Below are 13,300 nucleotides of genomic sequence, written 5' to 3'. Positions count from 1 at the left end.
TCATATTATGTTTTCTTTTCATTTATTACTGTTATATCGTCCTCAATTTTATAAATAACAACTAAAAATGTTTACTCGTTATAATTTCCTTCATGGAATTTATTTATTGTATACTCTAAATTGTAACATTTTATTGGCGGCAACTGTACTGATGTATTCAAAACGAAGCCTGCCACGTGGACACAGTAGGAGTGGGAGGTACTCACTAGTTGCGCGGGGGGCGCGGCGGGCGGGTCGGCGGGCTCGGGCGCGGGGGGCGCGGGGGCGGGCTGCTCGGGCGTCGCGTTCGGCTGGGCACACACATGGACTTGTTAGTTCGTGGTTTAGTACGATACACTGACAAATGTTAGTGTGGAAGTGGTGGTGGTGGCCTGGGCGTGCGGGCTCACAACACGTCCCACCACCGGTCTACTTAAAGTCCTATGCATCTACTTTATGTTACACTAACAACTTCATGGTAGCTATGCTTTGTTAGCATTGTAGGAATAATTAGCTTCTTCATTTAATACTATGATGACTTTAAAAAAACTTATTCTCAAGGTGGGTGGCGCATTTACGTTGTAAATGTCTATGGGCTCCAGTAACCACTTAACACCAGGTGGGCTCGTCTATCCATCTAAGCAATAAATAAATAAATTATGTAATGAAGACATGTCTATTGATTTTCTCTGGCTTCTTCTCGGTCGTAACTTTCATGTGACCCGTGCTTATGAGAATATGAAGGAAGCCTTATAAGATAGGGATGGAGGTAAGGAAGACTTTTTGGCGGGAACGCGAGGAGTGGAGTTGCGTTATTTGTTTTTTTTAGTCTATTTAGTGTTTCTTCATGTTTAAATGTATATGTAATGTATGTTGTAATGTATAATAGTGGTTTATTAACTGTTTAATATCTGTGAAAGTGCACAAATGTGGAAAAGTGAAACAAAGTGGCTGGACGTAACTTCTCGGGATCCTTCAAAAGGTCCACTTAAAATATCTCGGTAAATGACTACCATTTTACTGAGATTATATGTCATCCCATATCATCTCATTTAATTTCATGTCAGTTCATTAATGTCTCAAATTAATCATCTTCATTTCATTTCATTTCACTCACTATCATTTTTCATAAAAATAAGACATGACTTAAAGGTCTTAGTTACCAGGTCATAAAATCCCTTATTTAATGATTTAGGTTAGGACCTACCGGTTTGCTGGTGGGCGTGGTGTCGTGTAACGTGTCAGGTTCTAGAGCGCCAAACTGCACGTCTAGGAACATTCCGGGGCTCTCCCCTCCCGGCATCTCGACGGCTGATGACGGTATCTGAAATATGTTACACCGTTACTGTCACAGCTACAATCAAATCAAAAAAAAATTTTTTTATACCTAAGCTGAGAGCCTTGAGAGGCTATATCAGCGTCGCCTTAACTAGTAGGTGAGCTCACGGGGCTCAAAGCTGACGACGTTGCTAACACGAACCCTAACAGAAACCTTCGCAGAATCTACCACCGGATCGGAAACGCGACCCACTGAGAAGATCCGGCGAGAAACTCAGTGCGCTGTGTCTGTGGGTTAATTTACTCGTCGAGCCTTTCGTCACAAGCGACGGGTTCGACGAGGACGATGACTGGAACGTTTGTCTGTGACATGTTGAAGTATGCTTAAATTAATATATTTATTTTCCATCCTTATATTTATTTCGCTTCACAAAATTGATATGATTTCTATGAAATATGTAACTTTACTTTTTTTTTATTGTCCTTGTAGGCAGACGAGCACACGACCCATCTGATGGTGAGTGGTTACCGTCGCCCATGGACTTCAGCATTGCCAGAGGCAGAGCCAAGCCACTGCCTACTGCAGAAGCATGAAGCATAATTACGAAAAAGCTTATAAAAGAAATCATTGGGTACTAACCTTAGAAGGTGGCGGGACTCGCGCCCTCTGCGGTTTCCTTTGAGCACTGATGTCCGTGGACCCGTAAACACCATAATTTGAAGTGTATACACCTGAAAATATCATTGAATGATTTATTTCAATTATCAAAGTAACTGTAACTGAGAGAAATTATAATTTGTATGATTGAACATGAATTTATTGATGTATTGCGTGAGCTCGTTCCACATGATGTTAGTGTGCAAGGGGTTACGGGAGCCCATAGACATCTACAACGTAAATACCGCCACCTCCCTTGAAATAATAGTTATAAGTTCTCAGTTTTTACAATACAATGGCTGCCCCACCCTTCAAACCGAAACGTATCTGTTTCACGGCAGAAGTAGGCAGGGCGGCGGTACCTACCCGCGCGGACTCACAAGATGTTCTACTACTAGTATTAAACGTACTATTGTCATGTCTCTGCGACTGCTGGGTGAGCTGCGTGAGGTACTGCGTCTGCGCGGCTGACAGGCTCCCCGACATGCCCATCGGCTGGAAACAATAACCGCAATGATTAATGCTAATGTGGATCTAACAACAGTAGGCAGCGGCTTGGCCCTGCTCCTGGCATTTCTGAAGTCCATGGGCGACGGTGATCACTTACCATCAGGTGGGCTGCAGGTTGGTCCGCCTACAAGGGCAATAAAAAAAAACGTCATAAGGAGAATATGTTTTACTAAGATAGCAATTAAACATTTCTATTTCAAAGACAGAAAAGAAGTATGTTCTCTGAGGAAAATTGATTTTGATCACAAATCCCAGTTGTACATGGCCATTTATATATAATTCAGTTATTGAGCATGAAATTTCAAACAACAGCTTCCCATATGCAGATACATTTGCTCTATGAACTGTTCTGTTTTGACTCTTCATTTTATTGAGTATTGTTTTTATGATTTTTTTATTGATTAGATGGTTGGACGAGCTCACAGCCTGGTGTTAAGTGGTTACTGGAACCCATACACATTTACAATGCAAATGCGCCACCCACCCCACCTTGAGATATAAGTTCTAAGATCTCAGTATAGTTACAACGGCTGCCCCGCCCTTCAGACCGAAACGCATTACTGCTTCACGGTAGAATTAGGCAAAGTGGTGGTAGCTACCCGTGCGGACTCACAAGAGGTCCTAGCACCAGTAATGTATCCAGTATGGAATAAGAAGTACCTGGTGCGTGTGCTGATGTATGTAGGGCTCCGGGGGCTCCGCTACCGGGGACTGCCGACTGCCCGCGTTCACCGTCGCTTGCTACAACAAATCAGATGAGGTTATAGCCACTCACACATTGTAACGTGGCAATCTATCTTATGTCTACAGTAGCCAGTTCAAATTAGCTTAGTAGAGTAAATAAAACATCTATCAGCCTGCAAACACAATTTGAATTTTTAATATCAACATATCAAATATTGGTGCTGAGAAATATGAACATCACTTTTATAAACATCTTATATAACAACTATCTAACAACTTATATAAACATCATTTTATGTCCAGTAAATCTTTAGCGACGTTCATGACTGGACTTTTCGACGGAATGTAAGTAGCAAAGTTGTGTGAATTATTTTATTTTGACTATTTAGTGTTTCTTCCGTTTTAAATATGTAATATCTGTGAAAGTGCAAAAATGTGGGGAAAATGCAACAAAGCTGCTGGACGTAGCTTTTCAGGATCCTCCAAAAAGTCCACTGAAAAAGTCTCAGTAAATGACCACCATTTTACTGAGATTATATTTCATCCCGTATCATCTTATCTCATTTCATTTCATGCCTATTGATTATTGTTCCAAATTAATATACTTCATTTTATTTCACTTGTTTCCTTCGTTTTTTATTATTCATAAACTGTAAATATTAATTATTTAGCAGCTAATTATAAAAATCTTATTACGTGACGCTGGCTAATACACAAACCGTGCAGGAGCCAAAAAATAAAGAAAAAGAAGAATACGTTATTCTTCTTTATTTTTGACTGACTGATTTACTTAGTTTCTTCACAAAAAATATTTCATCAGCCTCAAGAATAACTATGGAGGAGTTAAATAATAAAAATATATTTTGAGAAACATATTTCTAGGGATAAATAAAACACTTACCTCGATAATGTTGTGGTGATGTGGATTGTGGTATGTGTAAGTGGGAATGTGGCCTTCGGTTGGGCCATTAGGCGTTTCCGGGGTGTCCCAGTCTTCCTGTAAAAAGCACTAAATTATTATTAAGGATAATTATTTTAACGTTCTTAGAAATCAATAACCCTGATAATATGATGATTATTGTAGAATAATAAATGTATTAAGGGGCAGAACATCCCTTATTGCAACACAATCGAGACCCCAGGTTACCGTGTGAGCTGTCAAGGAGCAGCCTAATGTAGACATCCCATCAGTACCGTAAAATGGGGGGAATCAGGACACTTTTAAAATTTGACATTGATTTTTATAGTTAATTTTTTTTTGTTGTTGTTGTAATAAAACGGATATTATAAAGTTTCCGGAGGCTTACATTTTTATATAAGATGGGTTGTTATAGTATATAGTTCATTACAAAATATACACAAAAACTGAAAAAACTAGCTTGACCCGATTCACCTTGGCTTTGTGGTGAATCTGGTTACGTATGGGGACAATAGAGTTTTTCGATAGGGCTGGCACTATTTAATTGTTAGGCAGCTACCTAACTTTAGGCAATTAACTTTTTATTATCTCTAATGAGTTACAATACTTTGATGACTAAATTTAAACCATTTAATATTCTTAAACACTAATAAATTCATTTTCAGTTAAACAAAGTTAAATCTAACAATTCAACAAAAGTATTGTGACATATCAGATTTGTCCCTATTCTACCTATTTACCCCCCCAATCTACTGTACTTATAAAACCGATAAATGAAGTACAATATACTTTTATTTATCTACTCAATATAAGGGTGAGCGACCTCCCAGCCCACCCCATCGCTGACCCCGAGACACGAGATCCAAGTTAAATCACACAAGAAGAAAGAATGGGTGTATCACGACGTTCTACCACCAGTACAAAAATTATATTCCCATAAGCATTGGTTGCAAACGTCATGATTACGGTCTTCTTAATTACTTTGACAGGAATTTCATAGAACAATAACAAATAAGTATCAGTGAAAGTATTTGACTATTTTTAAATGACATAATTTAAATGACATAAAATTTGATTAATTATTGGTTATGTTCTATTTATTCACAAAAAGTGGTAAGTGATTGCGGCCGCGACGCGTCTTGTCCGACGCGTCGGATCGGACGCGCGTCGCACAAGGCGCGTGGCGGCGGACGCGGCGCGGGCGACTCACGCTGCGGGCGGCGGGCGCGGCGTCGGACGCGGCTAGCTGCGCGCTGGAGCTCGCGATGAACACCTGCACACCGCAACACTGGGTGTTACAACAAACGCAACTTCTATACGATAGTGATTGTCTTTCTTTAAGCATACATACGTGAATTTCCATGATGTTTTATTATGTCCATACGATGGAGGGGTCAATATGGAAGCTCATCTATTTTACATTCAAAAGAATTTTAATTTAAATAATTTTTTTTTTTATTGCTCAGAGAGTTGGACGAGCTTCACAGCCCACCCGGTATTAAGTGGTTACTGGAGCCCATGGACATCTACAACGTAAATGCGCCACCCACCTTGAGATATAAGTTCTAAGATCTCAGTATAGTTATAACGGCTGCCCCATCCTTCAAACCGAAACGCATTACTGCTTCACGGCAGAAATAGGCTGGGTGGTGGTACCTACCCGCGCGGACTCACAAGAGGTCCTAACACCAGTATAAGCATTTATGCGTAATTTAATTAAAATTGTCTGCCATCTGAGTAAAGGGTGTAAGTGAACGGTTTCCAAAGCCAAAACGGTAATAACTGATCAACATAAAACTAAAACAATCCTTAATATTTGTTAAGCCAAATGTAATTAAGTGAGCCCGCAATCTAAAGCAAAGCTGACGGACGCATACCGAGTTACAAGAGACGACGAGGTCATTGACCTCGCACGTTCGCTTTAAAATGTGTTACATTGCGTGCAAGTATAAGCATTAGTACTATTTAATTGACACAAGCACTTCGTTTCTCTGCGTTCGAGAACATTTCCCTTGCACCCCCGAACACCTTTAATATTGCATTTATTTGGGGGAGTAAAACCTTAGTTTAATTCAAAAGCCACAAACATCCCTAATGAGTTCCAAAAAACAAAACCCATTACATTAAGCAATCATAAATTATTGTCACGTATTCAATTAAAATAGTTTAATCACCTTGGTATCGGACAGAGATCCTGACCACTCCTCGTTGTCCCAGTCTTCCGTTGCAGGGAACGAATCTCCTGCATTTGGATCTGCACAAAAATTTATAATTTTTCAAATATTATTGAAAAGATTTGAAGTTAAATATGTTGAAAATTTCATATGATCTGACCATCTTGTAGACCCAGTGGTTACTGCACTGATTACGAAATCACGTAGCCTTTTTCAATTACAAGCAAGTCATGATTACGTTAAAGTTTGAAATTTTAATACTCATTATTGTCTGAAAGGCTTTAGTACTATGGTACTGTGTTATGAGACATCAGAAGATCTCAAAAGGGATGTTGAATGTCAAATATTTATTTCCTACTAAAATGAGTATATACATACCTAAGCCTTTTTGGGTTGAAAAAATACTCAGGTGTCCGAGAGTGTATTCACCTTGTGGAGAGGATCCGCTGTCGAGGGGCGTGTAGTCGTGCTCTCTTGCCCCCCGAGGTCTGCCCCTGCCGCCCCGCGCGCCCCCCCGCGCTCCCCGGGCGGCTCCCCTCCCCCGCCCCCCGCCGCGACCCCGCCACGAGCCCTCGCCGCGCTCCGGACGCTCCGTGTCCCCGCGACCTGCCGACATAATTCGTTTCCAACTTGCACCATTCCCCTCGCACTGTAGCATTGCAAAGCTACTGTTTGACACGGTAAAAATATCCCCAACCGTTTAGTGCAAAACTTTGTCTGCAGTTTCTGTTGATGTATTGTCAAAAAACATTAAGCTAATTCTACAAATCTACAACATCCATTAACAATGAACTGATTCCCTCGTACAGAGCACGAAGATCAGTTCGAGTCACCGAACCTCACGCTGCTGCGCCCTTTAATATTTCTGTTAATAACAATACGTTCATTGCCAAACAATAATTTAAATTTCCGTAAGATTCGCTAAGACATGTTTTTCTATAATAAACTGATTATGTGATGCCTAGTGTTCGGTTTGTATGTTACGGTATCGACTCACATTTCGTTCAATGTATATCCGTAAAATTTGTTAGCTTGTGGATTTAAAGTGGGGCGTGTTGTGAGTTCCAGGCCCAGTTTCAAGGGTGGGGCAATACACCGAGACCATTCTCGTGGACTCATGTTGTGATGTTGTTGTGGACTTTTTTTTTTTATTGCCCTTGTAGACAGACGAGCATACGGCCCACCTGATGGTGAGTGGTTACCGTCGCCCATGGACTTCAGCAATACCAGGGGCAGAGCCAAGCTGCTGCCTACCGTTGAGTACTCTCCACAAGCCTCTTTTGAAGAAGGACAAGTCATAGCGCTCGGGAAACACCGTAGAGGGGAGCTCATGACAGACTGAAGACAACCGTGAGTACATACGTGATCTCGGTCCGGAGCGGCTCCGCGGGTCGCGCGGCTCGACCTCGCCGTTTCCGGCGGGGGCGGGAGGTTTCTTCTTTTTCTTCTCTCTGGTTTGCCATTCGCCCTGGAACAAGTATTAGATTAATTAATTTACCCGTTATTTTACCGTGATGGACCGATCGATGACTTGCGGCGATATGCTAGGAAAGATTGGATGCGGAAGGCGGAGGATCGTTCATTGTGGCGGACTATGGGAGAAGCCTACATCCAGCAGTGGAGAGTTACATGCTGATGATATATGATACAAATAATTTACAACAATTTCAAACGAATCCTTTTTTTTATAAACCATTGAAATTGGAACGCCAGTGTAATTAGCAGCAGAGACACGGTGGTTGATGCAAGCTCCTACATAGATAGAAACATTCCAACACATATTTGCAGATAAATTTTAATAATAATGCACAAATGAAGCATACATTTTGGGAAAGTGACCCTCGTATACCAGATGAGATTCCACAACTAATATAATAATGCCAATTACTATGAACGCACCTGGGGATAAATTTACAATACTGGTAAAGATTGAATTTTATATCTCAAGACAGGTGCCTGCATTGTGACTATTGGCTGTTTAAACCACTTAACATTAGGTGAGCTTATACATTCAGGCAATAACAATGCATTTTACACAATTATATATATTTGTTTACCTGTATCCGTTGACTTTCTTCAAGTAGCAGGTTGCAGGCGGCGTCGAGGTCGTTGTCTGTGTCATGTAGGGCGGAGCAAACCTCATCTTCAGTCCTACAGGTCATCTCCATTAACTCCAGGACCTAGAGAAACGAGAAATCACATTCCTTTTAACTTTCTGTATACAGCTTCTCTGTATGGTTCGGTTTCGCATCAGACTGTACTGATTGCCAATCCGGGAGCAACTAATCGCTGCTTCTATATTGCTTAATTCATCTCAAGATACAGCAAACTATTTGTTTTATAAAATCATTGATTATTGAAGAATGTGTTGAGTTTGTAGTCTGACGGTGTGAACTTGTATACCTATATTTTTTTCATTTATTCCATGGATGGGTGGACGAGCTCAGAGCCCACCTGGTGTTACCAGAGCCCATAGACATCTACAACGTAAATGTCGCCACCCACCTTGAGATATGAGTTCTAGGGTCTCAGTATACTTACAACGACTACCCCACCCTTCAAACCGAAACGCATTACTGCTTCACAGCAGAAATAGGCAGGGTACCTACCCATGCGGACCTACTCACAAGAGGTCCTACCATCAGTGAATTTGCAGTTAGCGCCATTTAGGTTGTTGTCAAACAGCCTTTATTCTGTAATAGCTTCTGCTACAAGGGTCAGTCACCGGACGAGCATCTCATACTTGTTGCTAATAGGATACTGTGGACTCCACTGTCTAATCCACCTCAGAAGTCACGATCAGAACCTCAAAAGTACTCAGGACATGCCGTCCTAAGATGCTGACCGATCCAAACTGATGTGATAATTCATGAAAATATTCCATTCCAACTCACCATTCGTCGAACCTCGGACGAGTCGTCGCTTTTACGGTCGATCATATGTGCCATTCGGAGTTGTTCTGTAGTCGCCTGCAATCAAAAAGGATACCTCAAAAGTAATGTCTCAAATATAATTATGTATATTACAGTAGCTGACCCGGCAGACTTCGTAGTGCCTCAATCGCCAAATAAAAGACGTAAACTTTATTTAATTCCAATTTTCATATAATATCTACCTTTTAAACCTTCTGTGGACTTCGACCAATAATTCAAGACCAAAATCAGCCAAATCGGTGCAGCCGTTCTCGAGTTTTAGCGAGACTAACGAACAGCAATTCGTATTTATATATATATATATATACAGATTACACGAGGTTATGGCTTCGTAGTTATTAATTGTAATCAAAAAAATCATGTACCATTTTAGGATTGATTACATATGACACACCTGGAGTTTTATAGTTTAAACCACACGTATGAAGAATATGATAGCGTTCAGTTCGGTAATACGACCCTAACTATTTCCCTTTAATAGGCATCCCTTACTTAGAGGAAGAGGTAGACCTAAGATTAAATGGATGGATTGTGTGAAAGACGATATGGGCAGGAGGGGAGTGAGCGAAGAAATGGTATATGATAGAAGAGTATGGAAGGAGAAAACATGTTGCGCCGACCCCAGGTGACTGGGAGAAGGGCAGGATAATGATGATGATGATGATGAGGCATCCCTTACTTCTCTGTCACACGGAGGCCCTAACTTCAATTTCATTTAGGGTAGGAAAGAGATGAATATATATCTAAGATGTTTTATTAAAACGCAATGTCCACTGTGATTGTGTTGACCTATATTTGCGTCTATTGAATACTGATTGTTGAGTTTATCATAAATAAGCACTCGTCGGTTTCACCTGAATATTTCTCTCGCGAAACGGCAATTTGAAAGATGGGAATTGTCTTGTCACTTAACATTAGGTGAACTGTTATTAAGAGAGTAAGACTTACACAGTTCATTTACATTTAACTACATCACGATAGAAGAAACAAATATTTAACAAAGTCGTGTGCTCTCTGACCATTAAAAGCAGTGTCGGATTAAGCAAGCGCGGGTCCGTAGCAAATTATTTCAAAGAGCCCTTGATCTACTATGGGTTCTTAAGTATAAAGTGGTAAAAAGCTTAAATCGAACCATTTCAATTCTGCTACACATCCACACTGTGTCGGGTAAGAATGCTTGCATACGTCAGACTTTTTGTAGAGCTGATTATCAGGCTGATTGGCCCGTAGCAATTGCTACTCTTGCTATATGGTTAATCCGGCACTGATTAAAAGTAATCAGGGATTAAATTGTAACTGTATAGGACTTAGAACTCATATCTCTAGGTGGATAGCGGCATTTACATTGTAGATGTCTATGGGCTCCAGTAACTACTTAACACCAGGTGGGCCGTGAGCTCGCCAATACATCTAAGCAATGAAAAAAATATATATTCACTACTACACACAATACGTACTAGATCGATATTGAGAGCTTGTTCTAAGTTCAAAGTTCGAAGTTTACTTATTCAAAGAGACTAGACTTATCAAAATACCTATTATGTATACAAAGAGCACATTAAAAACAAACTCAAATCTACAGGAAATAAATCCATTCAAATACCTAGTTATATCTAAATTAAATAAAACCGTGTGCATAATGCGAGTTTTTTAACGTTCTCGATAGTGTAAAAGTTAACTCATATTTGTATGGATTGAGTAACGTGACCATACGTCCCGATTTTGGCGGGATAGTCCCGCTTTCGGGCATTCTGTCCCGTTGTCCCCAGTGAGGCCGACATAGTTCCGCTTTTTCAAACAGACCAAACGATAAATTTATTTTTCAATTCAATATAAAGCTAGAAGTGTTTAAATGGGCTAATTTAACAAAAGAGGTACAGACTATTACAGAGTACTAACTATTTTTTGTTTAGTGCTTTGATTCTTTTGTGTTATTCTATCTTCTGTAAGAAAATACTTGTAAAGCACTAAATACTTTTTTTTATTATATTATATTTTCGCAGATGTCCCGCTTTGACAATAAAAAATAATGGTCACGTTAGGAATGTGGTCGTTTGCGTACGTTTGCCGCTAGGGGCGCTGTTCCGATTGCATACAAATTTGACTTAACTTTTACGCTATCGAGAACGTTAACTCGCACTAAGCACACCGAACCATAGTTCAAAGTTCGAAGTTTACTTATTCAAAGAGACTAGACTTATCAAAATATATACGAATACGAAGAGCACATTAAAAACAAACTCATTTCGATAGTAAGTAAATCCATTCAAATATGTACCTAGTTATATCTAAATTAAATAAAATCGAACCGTAACGTTCCGAGTTCACTGACCTGCGGTTTGGCCTTCTCCTTGGGCTGTGGTCTATCTGCGCCCTTGCCCTTGTCGGCGGCGTGTTTGCCCTCCTTGCCTTTCGCACCACACTTGGTGGCGCGCGCTCCCAAACTCATTGTTAACTAAATTTATTTTTATATTTACAGCCTCTATTTACAAGCAGCTGTGGACAAAATGAGCTTTTGTTAATTTGTTTTCGATAAGAGGTTTAATCTAGATTAGAGATTCGTTTCGCTTGTTTCGGTACAATTATGTTTAAATATTATGGAAGCAAAAAACTAAAATAAAGATGGCGCTCCATGATATTTTGACACTGGAAAAATTGTCCTTAAAACTACGAGTATTATATAACAGCAACAACGAAGTTTATCTCCAATGTGGAATGTAGTCGGTACGAGCTTGTCCATATTTTTTACCAACTTCAAAAAAGGAGGAGGTTCTCAATTCGACTGCATGTATTTTTATTATATTTGTTACCTCATAACTTTTGACTGGGTGAATCAATTTTGATGATTATTTTTTTATTAGAAAGCTGAGGCTTCCCGTGTAGTCCCGTTTCAATTTAGTCCAGTTCTGATAATGGTATCCATGAGAAAACCATGTAAGTCTTAAATTTGCATTAAGTACGTGCGCAACAAACAGATGATTAACTCAATATCATGCCAACCGATTTCGATGATTAATGTTTTTAGTTAATTTGTTTTGGAATATATTTTTTTCTATTTGAAGTCGGTTTTTGTTAAAGCATGTCTATTTACAATCATTTTTGTAATTACAAACAACCAATTTTTTTTTTCTAACGATATCTCAATTGGGCCATTGAAAATCGCACTTAACAGCAAAACGAATGAATAAGAAACTCAAAATTACGGCGAACGGTGGTCTGTTACTAATGGAACCTTTTTTCAGCTCACATGGCCACCCTGCTTGGCTAGGTGGAACATCCCTTTGTAAAATTAAGGGTGCGACCGCGGGCACGTATTCATATTGTGGCGTCTATGATTTTGGATACCCATATCAAATCAAACAGTTGGGCCTCATGTCCCAAAATAAAATAATACAAACTATTACATCAAGATGAGAATTCGACAGAAGGATATCTTTGATTTTACGCCGTCAATATTCCCAAAAATATATCTACATTTCAATAGTGTTTGATACAATTGGCAAGGAATCAAACATTGCTCTCTCACATCTACCGCGTTGTACACAATATCATTGTGTGACATTAAGAAGGGTTGTATCGAATTCGAAAAACGGATGCATCACTTCACGGCAATTGGTTAATAATACATATGCAATCGCAAGATACATCGTTCGATAAGGGTCAGCGTGCTTCTGTTGTAAAATCTGCACAAGGCCAATCGGACGGTCGTAAACTTATCGACTGGACTGGTGTAACAAATGGACCGTTTGCATACAAAGTATTATACATTAAGATTGTATCTTTGTCTGCTAGTTTGTTCGTGTTCTATGCGTTCTGTAAAACCGGATGGATTGTTTTTTAACAGGCTTTTATTAGCTCGGCCAATGTTCCAACCTTGTTTCTATGCATCTATGTAACGGAATCTTTGGACGTGATTTACAACCCCTTCAAAATGTCAAAGTTGTTTGAAACTGGTCACACTCATCAAGGACCGATGACAATACAATAATTTAATAAAATTGTTCGATTATCCTATTCAGCATTTTTAGGTTTAAAACTGAAAATACGGTACGAAATAATAATAATCTGTTTTTTCCAAGTGATGCACTAAAAAGCCAATTCTTCTTTACTATGAAATTATAATCGTTAGAGATCAAGTTTAAAAAAAATGCTTTTTAACGTTTCT

At 39.6% G+C, this 13,300-nt stretch overlaps 1 protein-coding gene across 15 annotated transcripts in view; it reads right to left on the bottom strand.

The window, feature by feature from the left end:
* The window catches only part of LOC101745449 (protein lingerer), a 40,990-nt gene that overhangs the window by 21,813 nt on the left and 5,877 nt on the right, over positions 1-13,300 (bottom strand). For 8 of the 15 annotated variants that reach the window (XM_062676742.1, XM_062676741.1, XM_062676746.1 and 5 more), the window contains exons 2-14: positions 11,468-11,631; positions 9,097-9,171; positions 8,260-8,382; positions 7,565-7,670; positions 6,581-6,808; positions 6,203-6,282; positions 5,239-5,316; positions 4,011-4,106; positions 3,086-3,166; positions 2,326-2,410; positions 1,898-1,989; positions 1,187-1,303; positions 207-290 (exon numbers count right to left, since the gene is read on the bottom strand). In XM_062676742.1, coding sequence (XP_062532726.1) covers positions 207-290; positions 1,187-1,303; positions 1,898-1,989; positions 2,326-2,410; positions 3,086-3,166; positions 4,011-4,106; positions 5,239-5,316; positions 6,203-6,282; positions 6,581-6,808; positions 7,565-7,670; positions 8,260-8,382; positions 9,097-9,171; positions 11,468-11,584 — 1,362 coding nt within the window. In that variant the 5' untranslated portion in view covers positions 11,585-11,631. The remainder of the gene's footprint in view (positions 1-206; positions 291-1,186; positions 1,304-1,897; positions 1,990-2,325; positions 2,411-3,085; positions 3,167-4,010; positions 4,107-5,238; positions 5,317-6,202; positions 6,283-6,580; positions 6,809-7,564; positions 7,671-8,259; positions 8,383-9,096; positions 9,172-11,467; positions 11,632-13,300) is intronic. The other 7 variants (XM_062676754.1, XM_062676750.1, XM_062676744.1 and 4 more) reach the window with 5 other exon arrangements.

This window comes from Bombyx mori, chromosome 28, assembly GCF_030269925.1.
Source record: "Bombyx mori chromosome 28, ASM3026992v2".
In the NCBI taxonomy this organism is placed as follows: Eukaryota; Metazoa; Arthropoda; class Insecta; order Lepidoptera; family Bombycidae; genus Bombyx; species Bombyx mori.
Note: the sequence above shows the minus strand (reverse complement) of the source record. Positions and strands in the feature narration are given on the sequence as shown.